This window comes from Galleria mellonella, unplaced genomic scaffold, assembly GCF_026898425.1.
Source record: "Galleria mellonella isolate WM207_F2 unplaced genomic scaffold, CSIRO_AGI_GalMel_v1 utg33, whole genome shotgun sequence".
Taxonomy (NCBI): domain Eukaryota; kingdom Metazoa; phylum Arthropoda; class Insecta; order Lepidoptera; family Pyralidae; genus Galleria; species Galleria mellonella.
In genome coordinates, this window is record NW_026442079.1 from 4,443,632 (window position 1) to 4,460,941 (window position 17,310).

The 17,310-nt window shown below is 30.8% G+C and overlaps 1 protein-coding gene across 4 annotated transcripts in view; it reads right to left on the reverse strand.

Annotated features, from left to right (window-relative positions):
* LOC113521113 (uncharacterized) overlaps positions 1-13,370 on the reverse strand; it is a 31,348-nt gene extending 17,978 nt beyond the window's left edge. For 2 of the 4 annotated variants that reach the window (XM_031911365.2, XM_031911364.2), the window contains exons 1-5: positions 13,257-13,370; positions 9,788-9,972; positions 4,928-5,282; positions 4,704-4,854; positions 2,392-2,487 (exon numbers count right to left, since the gene is read on the reverse strand). In XM_031911365.2, the coding sequence (XP_031767225.1) occupies positions 2,392-2,487; positions 4,704-4,854; positions 4,928-5,282; positions 9,788-9,972; positions 13,257-13,320 (851 nt within the window). In that variant the 5' untranslated portion in view covers positions 13,321-13,370. The remainder of the gene's footprint in view (positions 1-2,391; positions 2,488-4,703; positions 4,855-4,927; positions 5,283-9,787; positions 9,973-13,256) is intronic. The other 2 variants (XM_026906555.3, XM_026906548.3) reach the window with 1 other exon arrangement.
* Positions 13,371-17,310: the final 3,940 nt, after the last annotated feature.

Sequence of the window (17,310 nt, forward strand, 5' to 3'; positions counted from 1 at the left end):
ATAACTTTAGTTCGACGTGTGGTAATTTCGCAATTATCTGATAATTAAAACGCTACCAACTAAAACGCTCATAATGAAATAATATATATATATATATATATATACAGTGAGTGTAGAAAGTATTCGTACACCTAAGGTTGTAATAAAAAAAATACGAATTTGATAGACTTTCTTTTATTTATCTAATTTAAATCAATACTATTAAATATTTTAACATTCCCGCACTTTGTTTATGATAATTTTTGTTTTTTAATAAAAAAAATTATACAACATAAAAATATTTTTACGTTAACTAAGCAAATAATGACAAACAAAAAGTATTCGTACACTTATAAAATTTGTAAGTAAATGAATATTAAAAAAATATTAATACTTTGTTGGACCACCGTTAGCATTGATGATAGCTTGGAGTCTCTGCGGTATCGAATCAACTAGTTTGAAAATATAAGAAGACGGTATCAATGCCCATTCTTCGCGAAGCGCAATTTTTAGTGTTTCTTTACTCGAAATTGGTCGATTTGGAATTTTATTATCGAGATAATCCCACACATGCTCTATAATATTAATATCAGGTGATTGAGGAGGAATCTCTAGGTATTTTGGAGCGTTAAACAGGATCCATGCTTTAGTATTCCATGCTTTATGTTTAGGGTCATTATCTTGTAAAAATATCCAATTATTGTTAAAACCCATTTGAGCTGCACTAGAGAGACGATTCTCTTTTAAAATATTAATATACGCTTTGTGATCCCTAATTCCATCAATAAATGCAAGTTTTCCCACCCCAAAAACACTCATGCAACCCCATACAAATACTGACCCACCACCGTGTTTTACCGTTGGACATAAATTTTCTTTCTTATATTCCATATTAGGTTTTCTCCATACCATATGATGTCCATCCGATTTGAAAATATTATATTTCGATTCATCTGAGTAAATAACAGTTTGCCAAAAATGATTTCTTCATTAATATATTTTTTTGCGAATTCTAATCTTTTTTTCTATTAATATCATTTACCCAATACTTTTTACGCGCAGTTCTTCCATGATAATCGTTACTACGTAATACGTTCCGAACGGTACTGACAGAAATATGGCAATCATTGATATTATTAATTTCTTGTAACACTCGAGGGGCACTAATTTTTGGATTTTTTTTTACACAATTTAAAATTTTCTGATCCAATCGAGGCGTGATTTTTGATGGACGCCCCACCTCTGGGTTTGTTTTTTAGTGTTTTAGTAATAGAAAACCGATCAATTACAGTCTGTACGGTTGAACGTGGTCTATTGACAAATTTTGCAATTTCACATAATGATTTGCATTTGATTTCACTCGTTTCTTTTACTTTACGACCCATTTTTGTAACTAAACACGTCTATACTTGTCACGAGTGCAACTAAAACGTCTAATATCTATACCTACGTATTAAAAATGACCTTGGCATTGTAGGCATATGAAAAATTCGATTGACTAAATGATTTATACAGAATTTCATTTAAAAAAGCATGAATGTACGAATACTTTTTGTTTGTCATTATTTGCTTAGTTAACATAAAAATATTTTTATGTTGTATATTTTTTTTTTAAAAAACAAAAAATATCATAAACAAAGTGCGGGAATGTTGAACTATTTAACAGTATTGATTTAAATTAAATAAATAGAGGAAAGTCTATCAAATTCGTATTTTTTTTATTATAACCCTAGGTGTACGAATACTTTTTACACTCACTGTATATATATATATATATATATATATATATATATATATATATATATATATATATAATGAAATAGTATAATGAAACAATATATATTAAGCTATCACTGAAAATTTGGATTTTGATGACAAAAAAGTATTAGAAAAATTCAAAGCAAAATATAAAGTAGATGCAAAGTTTTTAGTGGTATTATTTGTAACGTATTCAATGAATGACATTTTCGTTCGTAGAACTTCTTAAATTATCAGTGATAAACATTGAAAATTCTTCAATTGTTTTTGAAAATTGGCATATAAATGCGACATTGCCATACTTTAATTATGAACGCTCTTAATTACCTAAACTAAATTGTACTATATCTGTTGTTTATTATATGTAGGTATATACATAATATACGTATTTTGTATAAATATATGCATATACGTACTATAGAGGCCATAAACTATACGTTATCAAGTGCTATAGTATTTTAAGTGCGTAATCGTAGTCTTTTTTTTTTATTTGCACGAGTTCCCTGTTTTTCAGATCGTAAAATGAACTAAATATTTCAGTTTTAGATACGAGTAGGTATAAAATTTGTGTACTCATGCGAATGCTAACAAAGGACTAGGAGTAATGGGTTCAAGGTATTTTCTAAATGTTGGAAATATTGCATTGATTATCACCTCTCCTTATAATCAACATCAAGAGCAGGATGATTTATTTTCAACCAGCGCAGGTTGGATGGCAGTAAGGAGACGGGTAATCTGTAGTCCTTACCCCTGCAATAGATACTACAATGTCTACAAAGTCAATAAATCCTAGAAGCATCGTTCGGAACGCATCTACTGTCTACTCAGTTTATTGTCACCACAATTCTCTAATGCACATCTGACCCACTTTGATATCTATTGGCGATATAACGTGACAGTTTTCGAATACTTGTAATGTTTAATTATGTTTTATAATTATAATTAGGTTAAGGTAAGATGAAATTTTCATATCAGAGAATTGTTTGATCTAATATTTAAAAATCTAATTAAAAATTTATATACTGGATATTTAATAAAAACAATAGATAACAATACATAGAAATAATACATTTTTGTACAGAAATGTAAATTGGGATGTTTATTAATATATCTTAAAACAAACCTTAAGTTGGAGTTATAACTATAAGAAGACAAAGAACAAAATAAAAAGTAGTACAGAACTAGAGCTAGAAAACAGAATCACGTAGATTTAATACACGAAGAATATTGCAAGAATAATAAATAAATTAGTTACTTAATATATAAATAATCAAGTAACAAGTGATAGTTTTTATTACACTGCTCTTAGCATTTTTACACTAATAAAAAATTTAAAGAATAAGGAAAGAACAAGGATTAGCCAGTTTGACTCTAACTCCAGCTTTAGACGTCGTCATCAGTTTTTATGCTATTTATATTGTTGCTGTTATAATTTAATTATTTATACTTGGTTTATAATCCTGTCAATTAAAAATATACAATAATACAGTATTGATCCCAATTTTTCTAATGGTATATATTCTTAAAACAAACTATATGTACTACAGATATTGACTTTTATGTGAATATTAAGCTTTTACAAATGAAATGGAGTTTACATAGTGAAAATTAAGAATTCTACCTAATAGCCATGACTACAGATATTTATATTTTTCATCCTCTCTACTTGAAAAATTATAACTAGTTTGTTGTTACTACTAAGATAAAACCGGGTATTTTTCCTTTTTTTAACGTTTCAATTAATCTATTTGTCATATTTAGGCACATAAGAAACCTGTGACTTTCCCGCATGAATAATTATATAAAATATAAGTTAAGATATAATCTCTCCGTATATTAAAATTTCATCAAATCCGTCAAGCCATTTTAGCGTTGTTGATCAAACATTAAAATATCAAGATTCCAGCCGAAAAGACTGTTTGATTTCATTTTAAGAGTTCTGTATTGAAAAGGTACAAAGAAGCTTTTATGGTGCAACTTTTTTTGTCCGTCCGTCCACCTTCCGTTGTGTTACAGCGTTATATATCGATTTCAAGTTTGAAATCATTTTAGATATCATTTGCACATAAATATTGCAATGGAAATAATTGAAAAAATAATAAATTAGGTAAAAATTAAAGAATCGCATGTAACAAATATTAAACTATAAATGTCTTAATGAAATTTAAAAAAAAGTCAACTCAATATTTCAAAAGAAGATAGTTAATTATATATATTGTAGTTACTACCTCGTCCAATAATCAGTTTGTTTTTATAAGGGCATTTTCTAAATACATAAGTATAATAACGCTGTTTATAGGATTAATCATTTAAGATAATGAAACTAGTTATATGAAGTACTTTCCATTACTTCTTTTTCTCATAGGATAGGATGAAAAATAAATTAGACATAGTGACACAGACAAAGTGTGAATAGATATTAAGGCATTGGCTAAGAAAAATAAATAATATATTGCTTTCTATTTATTTAAATAAATATGTAACGTGTGAATAATCGGATAGGATTTTTAAAACATTTGATTAGAATGAAAATTTAAAATTCTGTCATGTGATAGGTAATTAATGAAAAGTCTGGAGGAAAAATAATTGTTACTAATACACAGTATAATTAAAAATATAAGTGATTATGTTCCAAAAATAGGCAATTGAAAAGCAATGAAAAAATAAAAAAAAATAAAAATCGTGAACAATCCAAAATCATTCGATTACGTGTAGATATCATGTATCTATTATTTAGGTCTATATAGGTAGTAAGTTTATTAATTAAGCAAATTCTAGCCGCATAGCATTAGTTTTTTTTTTTTATGAATTATCATTATAAATCGTCTAACTAAATTATTTAGCAAGATATACTAAAATAATTTAAAAAATACTAACATGTCTCAAATTTTCTGCTATATTATTTACTTACCTAAACTTGAAATAAGCAGAAAATTCGATACCACTTACAGACTAATAGTACTCACAGGCCAATTCGCAGGGGATCTAAGTTCTCGGCTATAAGCGTCTTAGTTCTACTTAGATTTGGATTTTGTCGAATCTGACGAGGTGGTTGTAATAATAAAGTTGTCCTGAGGTTGCCCCCCTCGTGCATAGCATGAGGTAACATCGGCAATGCTGTAAATATTTTTGCGTAAATCTATTGCACAGTCAGAAATGCAACTAAGAGGTAATATACTATGGTACTTACGGGGAGTTTTCACATCAGCATCTGGATCAAAATATCCTTTATCCAGAGGTGTGAGAGCAAAAGTGTTTTTCTCTTCTTTTGTATTAGAATTTGTGTAATCTCTTTTTAATTCTTGTTTAGGTTTCTTGATTTTATCAGAAATTGGAGTCATTAGTGTATGAGGTGGTGGTAATTGATAGCTTTCTGGATTGGAGGGAATAAGCCGAGGGTCGTAATCATGTATTCTTTGCATATTGTGCGGTCGTTGATAAATGCGCTGTAAGTAAGGATAGTGGGCGATCCAGTGAGCCATATTTGCTTCGTATGTAGTTGGAGCATTTCCAGCCTCTTGCATTCGATTGATGCGGTCTATTTCCTTTAAAAACCAGAATATGTTAGAAATTAAGAATTTGATCGAAACTATGACCGACATACATATATCACAGTATCATGTTTCACCTACTATCGATGTGTCGGCCAATATTTACAAATAACATGAAATACCGGATGGAATATTAAATAGATGAACCATCCATGTTCAATTGGATATATTTTCAAGCTATATGGAGAAAGCTTCAGTTCAGTTCATTTAGTTCTCTTTGTCTTAACACTAGGCTAGATATATTTCATATATAGCATTAGAAATATCATACGATATGCAAAATCATAGGTCACTTTTGTTAAGTTGCTTCATATACTCGTAGACTGCTACAAATAGCACAATATGAAATCGTAGATAGTCGCCGCATTTAGATTTATTTGTAAGTTACCGACTGCGCTCGATTAGTAGTGCAATGTAGTGTAATGCAATGTAATTGTTGCGACTCGGCGACGGCTGAATGCTTCGTAAAGAGCGAGCTAATAGAGACGTGAATTTATCTTAAAAATCATAAAATAGATTTTATTTTAAATATTAAATAGTAGCGTGTGCAATGTAGGCCAATAGGAGTGAAAATCATTTACTACGGGCGATTTCATTGCGATAACAATATAAAATAAAAAATAATTTTAATAAATGATAATGAATAAAATGTAGCAATATTTTTTATATTTTACGACACAGGACACTTAGTGTCAGCATATTCAATTACGAAAATGAAATTTCATATTCATGTTGCGAAGCCATTGCGAAAAACGCAAAATAATATATACATATATTAATCTATATATATTCTTTATTGCACAAAAACATACAGTAACAACAATAAGTTAATAACAATGTTAGCAAAGGCGAACTTATCTCTAAAAGAGATTTCTTCCAGTCAACCTAACGCAGTGGCATAGGAAGTAGTGAGTGGGCAGTAGTAGTGCAAGACAGAAATTTAAATAAATATTTACATAAATTATAAATACTTATATATATATACACACATGCATTCACATATATACATACATACACATACACATATATATACATATACACATACACATACATATACACACATACATACACACGTTAAATACAACATATAAATATCAGATACAAGAGAACACAATGATGACAGTCCTCTAATCATTTTTATATTTAAATTAAATTGGAAAGATAAAATGATTTTAATCTTTTTTTGAAGGAACTGCTAGACGGGCTATTCTGAATATTCACGGGAAGTTTATTCCACAGCTGTACAGCACGATATGCAAATGAGTTACCCATAAAATGGGTTTTACAGCTGGGAAGCTTCAGTACCCTGGACTGGTTCAGACAAAGACGTCTAGGTCTGGAAGGAGGAGGTAATAATTGGAACCGGGAACGAAGGTAGGAAGGAGAATTGGGATTATTAAGGATATTATATAGGACCGCTAGGACATGTGTCTCATGACGATGTCTAATTGGGAGCCACTTTAAACGAGTGCGGTATTCCGAGACATGATCATATTTTCGTAAGCTGAAAATAAACCTTATCGCTAAATTTTGCAACCGCTCAAGCTTATTTAGCAGCTCCTCGGTCACATCTAAGAAACAGACATCGGCATAATCCAGAATGGGAAGAAGAATAGATTGTGCAAGCATAATTTTGGTATTGAAAGGGAGAAAGTATTGGAGACGTTTGAGAGAGTGATATGAAAAGTACATCCGTCTACTAATGTCATTAATATGAGAGGTCCACGACAATGTACTATCCATAATAAGTCCTAAGTTTTTCACTTTATCAGTATAAGATATCTTAGTACCCTCGTATACCAATGGAGGAATCTGAGACCATTCCAACTTACACCTCAGCCTGCCACTACCGACAATCATAGCTTGAGATTTGGCTGGATTAACAATAAGACCAAACGATTTAGCCCAGGAGTGAATAGCCAGTAGATCATCGTTTAGAGCTGAAGTTGCCTGTGTAACCTCAGACAGCATAAAGTGACGATACAACTGCAGATCATCCGCATACAGATGGAAGGGAGAAGTAATGACTCGAGAAATATTATTAATAAAGATAGAAAATAATAAAGGGGAAAGTACACCGCCTTGAGGCACGCCAGCAGTTAATGAAGCTATATATTATAATAAAATTGTAACTAGATTGTGATTGTTAGATTAATTTATATTTGTAAAATACTGTATCTTGGTAATCCCTTATGAACTCCTGCGATACAGGTTCGCCTAGTGCGAGGTCCAATGTACTCATGTTGTAAATGTCTTGTGTTTTATTAATAAATAATAATAATAAATGATTATCATTATCACATTGTCATGTAATTGTGATTTGTATATCTGTATATGAGAGATGTTTAAAAAAAAATTCTTCATAAGAGCAACAGAAGCCAAACAATTTTTTTTTATCAATTTTTGTTTGTGTATCCTTGTTCCGGAATTACGTCGGCAAAACTATTTCACGAAACTGGATGTGGTTTTCAAATTTCTAAATATCTTATTAAAAAATTAGTGTTTTTTTTATCTTGATATGCTATCTAAAAGTAAGGTAATCTATTTCCAAAAACCAGGCGTACGAAATTGGCAGCAAGAATCGCCAAAAGCTAATTTTTAACCCTTTTTAACCTGAAACTATATTATTTTTTTTATTAAAACTAACTTTTTACTCGTTACTTTGTATGCATGAACAAAATATCACAAGTAGGGACACCAGTAGTTTACTTTTAGGTTATGGGAGATATTTAAGAGAATAAACATCATTTAGTTAAAAATTTTTTTTATTGGTATGATGTTAATTCGTGGTTTTAATTTATAATTTATATTTATTTATTTATATTTTTAATTTATGTTTTAATTTAGTCTTTATAGCCATAGAAAAATTAAGTAATTTTTTTTTTTATTAAAAAGGGGTAAGAAATGTCCTGTAACCTTATATAATACAGTTATTAGTTACAGTGTAATACAGGCTTACACACACAAATCCAATAATCCAACATTTAATTTTTATATTTGCTTTAGTGTGGTACGTTACAAAATTAACAACATTAAGACCAACATTACATTTTACACATCGTGTAGGACATTGACGGTGATAGTGTCCATATCCTTTTATTATCAGTTCGTTCTTTAATAGAATGATCTTTCCTATATATCTCGAGTCTGATATGATAGAGGAAACTAGGCTGCACTTAGGTGCTAGCTACCTTCAAAGCTAGCTTTGAATGGAGTTTATTAGCCTCAATAACTGTATTTGCAACCCATCGTCTAAATGCCAATAAATCTGCAAATCCTCCACTGTGTCCGTAGATTAGCCAGGCATTCTGTACTAACATAACACAATGCAGTGAATAATCAATGGCATGCACTATTACTTCCTGCAAATACTGGTTCTTATGGATAACATATTTTGATTTGACAGACGATCTATCTCGTCCATGTTATAGTGCTGTATGAGATACGGTATCGATTGATATTTTTTTTTCAGTTGTTAAGAAATGCGTCCTACTTTATGCACCGGTTGCCTACAGCGTAAAAAATAAATGACTTTTCCCCTTTGTTCTTTTGTTGCATATTTATGCAATGGCTTCATGCTGTCCTGTGCTATTTTGTTCACTTCGGTTGGTTGATAATCTTCATTTTGCTAACCAAATTCAGCAGCAGGTCTGAACATATTTCTTTGGTAAATTATATATGCTGAGGATTTGTAAATTTATAGAATCTGAGATTATTAGCATTTTCAGAAGGAAGCAAGAAAATATCACTTTCATGATCTAGATTGCCTATCTCATAATTTTTTTCTAAAAGTGTTGCAAAATATGTAATTTAGTGTTAAAAAGTCTGAAATAGTAGTACTAAAAGAACACCGCAGAATAAAAATATTTTTATAGGCATAAGAACCTACAGTACTATAATTGGTATACTGAATTCAAACTTAAATTGGTACTACATTCAAATTATAAAAAAAATACGTCTCTTTATAGAATAACATCAAGAACAGAAATTTATTACGACAAATATAGTAAGTTCTTATCTTCTTAATGACACCATGTAAAAATATTTTTCACAAATAAAACTTTACACATAATATTGATCAGTATCACTCTTTTTTTTTGTATATGAATTACACCTTCAACTTGATTTTATATTCAAATGTATTCGTAAACAAAATATTCCAATATTAATAATAATGTATTAATATTTTTACTCTAGTACAGTAAAGTAAGTATTAAATACTATATCAAATTATTATTATTCCATTTAGGGTTTATAGAGGTATTTTGCTGATTATTTTTGTTGAATCATACGTACATAATATATACGTATAAAATACAATGTAACATTCATTTAATGTACTCAAATACAATGTATTACCATCGTCCCCGGAATGAAGATATTTTTAATTATTCTACTGATGATACGTCTACCATATAAGTAGATACAGACATAGAATGATAAGATTGCATTAAAAAAAAATTAATCAACATTGATATGGGGATATTTGAAATACATACCTTGTTGAGCCAATCATGTTCTGGCAATGATGGTATACGAGGGCTCTCTTTGTAACCAACGTAATGTGGCACCATGAATCGGCGGTAAATAAGGTCACCAAGATATTCCCGAGGCGGCCATGGTAGGAGTCTCCGGTAGGACGGCGGCGGCGGCTCTAGCAATGACGTCGGTGGCGGCGTTCCCTCTATAATATAATATATACAAGTAGATGTAAATATTTCTCGGTTCATTGGTTCATTGCGTTTTTATAAAGTGAACCATTTTAAATTTAAGGTCTATAATTGCTATAATTGTTTACTAAAGACAATGGTGTCTACTAAAAAGAAATAAATATTAGTAATACTTTATACATAAATATATTTTATTACTGCGGATAAGTAAATTTGTAGAACGTGGTAAGTGGAAAAAGCTCACATATTTTTTATTTTCTATATTTAACTTCCTACTTTATACGAAACAGATATTCTGAGTTTGTTAAAAATGATGACCGATTTCGGAGATTTTACCCAACTGCTCTAAATAGGTCACGCTTGTTTGATTAACCTATAACCAATATTGGAGCTTGACGGCGTCGTAACTCACAGATTTAATAGGTCGATACTTATTTTCTTTACATCATTAAAATTAATTAAATATCTAGTTATTTATAACTTTTACGATGATATTTAACGTTATAGGTGTAAATAATAAATGCGTTGCTCACCCTTTTTTTTTAAACGGATTTATACCTTATTTATTTATAATAGCTAAACCGTGATTTACCTAATTTGCAATTACTTTTTAATGTCTAACTTTATTTGCAAATATATCTACTTATTACACATGGTCTTTTAGTTATATAAGTAGGTATATAATGTATATTTATACTTTAGTATATACCTTTGCTTAAATTACCTACAGGTTGGAACTTTAGACATCGTCGGCTCGTGCAAAGGAGAGTCACGGGTGGACATATGCGCGGGCGCCGTGGTGGATCCACACTTCTTGTCTCGCCACTGAGTATAGAGCGCGTGCGTATTTAGTTTCGATTCATATCAACTTTATTTTATAGCGTTTATTGTCCGTTATAATTTTCATTTAGAGTCTATTAGTATATGAGCCTACATTAAATGGTTAATCATAGACTCCACAATATAGCACACCATTAATTATTGTGTAGAAGAAAAAATAATTAGTATAGGATCCCACACTACTATTAAAATTCAATATTTTCATAATTAAAATAATAATGTAATAGTTACTAATTTATAGTTTCTTTATGAATATGAAAAAAATACATTAAATTTTTGTTTAATATGAGTTTTATTGTCAGTACTGAGCCTACGAGCTGAGTTTTGACAATGAAACTCATATAATATTACTAATATCAGCATGAATGGTGTAAACGAACACACTTTTTTATTTTTATTTTAATTCTTCCTATTGTCAATTTTAATTTCGTGGTGGTGATGGATAAGTGTACCAATATATATCAATAAAGACTCATGACAAAGATTTTGGAATATACAATACGAATTTTTTTACTTCCCTTCCCTTCTAGTTTGAATTTTGAATAACCAATTGAATTAAAAAATTGAAATTTTGAAGCGAAAACTTAATACTTTTATTTTTTAATAAAATTTTTAATTTTAGTAAAGTTAAATATATATAGTACATGTAAATAAATTATTATTTTTAATAAGCTCTTAATACTTATTAATCTATGTGTTATGTGTACTTATGTGACTTTAAAAAATCTCTCACTTATAGAAAGCTACATCATCAGCGAGTGCCATGGGTTACGTTTAATGTAAACAAATAAAATATTTTTTACATATTTACACTTGCGCAATTGAGGTGATAGTATTGAAACATAAGTACAACCATTTTATTCTTATAGTACAAATTAATTCGGGGAGGGCTTTAGGGAATTCCAAGACTGTTTCTTACTTATGATATATTTTCCCAGAAAAGATCCTGCTTGATATTTGGAAACGTTTGTGTTGTTTTATCTTTTGTAATGATAGACTGGCCGAACAACTGGGGTAGGCATCATACTACAGAACAATTACAGGCAAGCCATAAATGATTTATTGATAGCATTCTCCAAATCTATTTTTGAAATTCAATTTTCAATTTGATATCACAACGAAATCTTTATTGCAAGGAATATGTAATTTATGAACAAAATTTCTGATGGATTTAAATTAATATTATTATAAACTGAGTTTATAAGATTGCGTAAAATTGTATCTTCGTGAAACTAATAATTTATAAGATTAATTTTTCGGTTTACAGAATGTTCTCTCATGAGTTTCAGAAGCACCCTCACTGATATGATGACATAAAGGATTAACAAAGGACTGCAGGTACTGTCCTTAATTAATTAATATTAACAAGGGTTTTGTTCAGAGATATGGGATAAGTAATATATTGTAATTAATCTGACGTCTCGTACATAGGTGAGGACATAATAATTTTGTTTGTACCTGTTTTGTTTATGTTCTAACCTAAATTATGTGCTTAAAAGTGTATCAACACATATGTCTACTTAATCTTTTATGCATTTATGGTTTAATATTTCAAATAATGTATGTTAGATTACAAAAATATTTAAAATGGTACTTGTATCTACAATAGGTGATTGATAGTAAGAGTTCATAATGAAATATACTTGATTTTGATTATGAGTAAATGCTAAAAATGTAATAAAAAAAAGTAAATGCTGCAAAAATAATTTTGGTAATTGTGGTTTTTTATAAGTTTGTTTCTTTTCTAAATGTAGATGTTATTGGTAGCTAATGAAAGATAAAATATGTAATTAAAAGCTATATTTCATTAAAAATTTAATTTTGGCAAAAATAATTATCGACACGTAAGTAAACCTTATTTATAGAAAATACAATGATTATAATCGGCTCAAAAAGACAAAGATATTGACCCACACAAATTCAATATGAGAACTTAGAGAACCTTCTTAACTTTAAAATTGCTTAAGAACTCATTTAATCTTATTTTGGTTTTATTGAATTTGTAAAATTTTCAAACAATTTTCTTGTTTTGACAATGGAAATTTGTACCTGGTAATATAGTATAATCATAGGTGGTAAGTAGACGATCTACTTACCAATTATTGTTGAATTGATACATACGAACACTACTTACCAACTATACTTACTGTTACATACACAACCGATTCAAAAGTAAAGCGTAACAGGTGTCAGTTGTATCCATTGTTCTTTATAAAACTTTTACCACATATTTTAAACAAAGCAGATTTCATAGCAGTAGTTTCAATATTAGTTTCACAATATCGTTGATACTGATTATTCAGATTGCTCAGACGCTTAGCACAGAACAACAGATAACATAAAAAAAATCGCATTGTGTGTCGATGCGGAAAGCGCGTTATCAAAATTGAAAGGTCATGCATGTAGAAAATATTAATATACGACAATTTTTGTTTTTCTTTTATTGTTAAAAACTTACCGTGTGGGCGAGCTATGGCGCACGCCGCCACCGCAGCCACAAGCAACGGGATCAACGAGTGCATTCTGTGACGGGTGCTCCACTCTGCTCCTGTCTTGTGTTTACTGGCAGCTGACAGAGTGGACGCGCACATAGCCGCGCCGATCGATAGCCCGCCCACATGAACACCAGCTGTAGTACCTACATCGCAAAACAACTTCGCAAATGCGACTCTATTGGTAGAAACTCAAATACTATGGCGGTAACTTAGGACCTTTTCAGTAAACTTATCACCACGCTGTGTATACAAGGTTCTGAAATTTCTTGTAATAACGTTTATGCGCTCTTTACAATAAAGTCCAATTACCTGTTACATGCGTTGGCATTTAATTAAATGAAATTTTACACTTTAACGGATTATGTGTTTTGATTCAGACATTGTATTGCTTAAAATATCTAACTATTATTATATTATAGTAAGGAGGTATCTATCTATTTATTTCAGACTAGCTTCAATTTCTGACATCGTCCGCGTGATCGGGATATTAGGAGGGATTTGAAATAAATATATCTACTTAAAATTAAAAAAAAAATACAACAGTATTGATATTATTTTTTATGAGACCTCTTCGCCAACAGGCTGACAAATGGGTAGGCATTGTGGGAATTTTACGCACTAAAAACTACCAGCCGAGAAACATTAAATTTTGAGAAGCATCGCTAAGAATCCATTGACTGCTTATCGCCGCTGTTTCGCCAACCATTTGGAGGGTTGCACCCTTTGACGTTGCTTACGCGTCGATGAGCTGCCCTGCGGTTTACTGCCGTATAATACCGGCAGAGTAGTATGTCTGCAACACAAATCATGGGTCCTTGCCATGATTTGTGTTGCAGACATACTACTCTTTACTCTCTTTACTCTAGTTGGGCCTAAGGTCTGTGTAACAATAATTTTAAATGGTGCAACGATCTTAGGCATAGATGTGCATCTACACTACACAAGCAACCGACTACTAGTGAGCAGCTTTTTAACGGCAACCACCGGGCAGCGCAGCCACAAAATGACAATGCCGGAGTGGGAGCGACGGATTTGACCTGTCTTCATGTTGTCTTCCGCATACTCTTCTTCACGTGGAAACAGCAACGATGAATTCGTTCAGGGTCACCGATTTGTTCAGATCCACGAGCGGGTGCTTCACTAACCGACCTGACCCCAAAAACCCTTTCTCACCCCAAAAAGATTAAAAGTACTGACACCTCTAGAAAGCAGATTTAATTGTTGCATAGCAGTGTTTGTAAATAATTTCTTTATAACTCATATAAAACATTCTTACAATAATATTCTAGGTTCATTTGTGAAATAATTATTTTAAACGGGAAAACCGTTATATTCTCGTAAAATAAAATAAAAATGGATTATATTAATATGATTAGTCAATATAATTTACGGTATCTTTGTTGCGGTTATTGTTCTGTGCCCACGTAGAACTTTACTGTAAAGTAATATAGCAAGTTTCACTATACCAGAAAATGAGAATAAAATACTATCAGTAATATTAGACAGAATCTCTATTATACTAATAACTCCCAACGTAAAAAGAGGGGTGTTATAAGTTTATGTGTCATCGTAGCTCCTAAACGAATGGACCGATTATGATGCGGTTTTTTTTTGTTTGATGGCCGACGTGATCAAGTTGGTTATTAGCTACAAATTATGAACATTTATTCATATGTTTCGGGGGTTACTTAAAATTTCAAATTTAATTTATTCTAAATAATTCTAGTTTAAAGAACCTAACCCAAATTTTACATCAACCTTGTGAAAGGTTAGAAATTAAGCTTCCACTTGAGCTTTAGAAAATCAACTTTTATTAAAATTTCAAATATAATCAAGAAAAGTTGCGTAACATAAGTATGTTCTTTTTCTTCTTTAATTTGAAAGGTGGCTACTAGTTCTAGTCGATGATTTTGTCAACGTCATGATTAGAGAGACATAGTGGTGTATTGTTGTCGTGAGTTTTTAGACTATTGATTCGTAGAGATATCCTAATTTAGCTTGGGTTGAGCCTGAGTGCTAAAATAAGAACAACACATCACATGTTATGCTCAGTTGGGTATATGATGAGGGATTCATATATTATACAAGTATACTACACAAACACAGGAGTTATGTATTATGCTTAAAGACAAGGTTAATGTACAAAGTTATAATTTTAGGTTATTGATAAATACAAATTTAGCTAATGTACGTAGTTTAACAAGAGAGGAGTGGACAAATGGCATGTCACGTGGCAACATGTCATAAGGTGGAACGCGCAAGTTACGACATTTGAAAAACATGTGTACTAATATGCCTTCGTTTAAACCACATTCGCACAGAACGTGATCTCGTACTCTAATCTTAAGAAGAAACGCGACGGAGAATAAGTGTGACAGTCGGAGGTGATACGAGTATATAACGGATGTCACCTATTGTTCCAAGTTACAAAATATTATGGGGTTGGATATTTGCATAATATTTGTCTTTAGATTTTTCCTAGAGGTTAGTCCATACTTACATCGTTTCTGCTTTTGCTTAAGATTGCAGGTTTGGGGTATAGTATATCCCAAGTATAGTAGCTACTACTACTGCCACATCTGTTATGAGCATATCGGGCCAAGAAGTCAATTGATTCATTTCCCACGATCCCTGAGTGCCTACAGATCCTGGTCGGGGATAGAAATTTTAACCAATGTCTAATGATTCCTCTATTTATTCATTCGATGGGAAGTAAGTTACTTTAGTTCTTGATTAAGAGCTAAACATACGACGGTCTGCTATCTTATTGTGAGAAAATATTACAAAAAAAAAAAAATAGAATAATAATGAGGCGGTATGTAAGTTTATTCTTTACGTAAATGTAATCTTTCTTTAAAGGACACAGGTGTCATATTGCCTTGCTGATTGTTTTTTAATGTAATCTGACCTAGAATAAGTTTTAATGATTAGTACTTAATGAAACACTCTTTATTTGTACACGAATATACGACTTAAAGAATAAGTGCTAATTATTATCAAAGCTTATTCGATATATGACTTTTATTAGAATTATTTATTATATGCTATTAAAAAAATCTAAAGTTTGCATTTTCACAATTGAGAAGAAGCTACAGCTTCTTAAAAGAGCAAAGCAGCTTGCTGAACAGTTCGTTTTAGAGTAACGGATTTTAGACAGATGCTCACTTTATCTGAGCTATGACTGGACCTCCCTTATTTATAAATAAGTAGGTAGTAAGTACTAATATTATAAATGTGAAAGCAAGTTTATTTTTTGTATGTTACACCTCTTGGCGCTTCAAAGGCTCAATCAATAGGAATGAAAGTTGTTGTTCACGTACTTAATCCGAATATTACATAAATATAGGCGGAAGGAGGACACAGTTTACATTTTATCCCGGTCAATCAACGTATCTAGGTCAAGCGTTTGAAGTAACGGGTCAACACTTGTTGGTAATATTTACGTAAAATTTTGATACAGGTGGTCCAGAGTATATGTACCTATTTCAAGAAAGGTCTGCTGATTTGGATTTATTTTTTTATTAGTAATATAAGTATTACCAAATACTTAATCTATGCAAATAAACAGATATATTATAATAAATATAAAAAGCAAATATGGTATTGTTATATTTCCAAAAGCAGTAAAGTTTTCACTGACAGGATGGATCAAATGCTGACCTAAAGAATGGTTGTCTAGAAATTTAAATATTTATAACTTCATAATAATAAGTAATATATATGACTGTTATCTAAAGGTATTATTGCATAATATAACATATTAACCAGTTGATATAATTCAAATTTTGGATATCCAGTACAAAATAAAATCTCGGTTTTTATACATCAACAGGTAAGTTTTGCTTGTAGTATACAGGTTCAAGTAGGTGAGAAGGTAGCAAAAGTTTGCTGCTCATAAACTTACGTAGTGTCCATTTAAGATTCTAGAATAATAAATTTAAGCTAGGACCTTTTTGTCTCTATTAAGTTGACTAGACGACTTCTAGCGTGCTAAAATATTTTATTCCAGGATTTTAT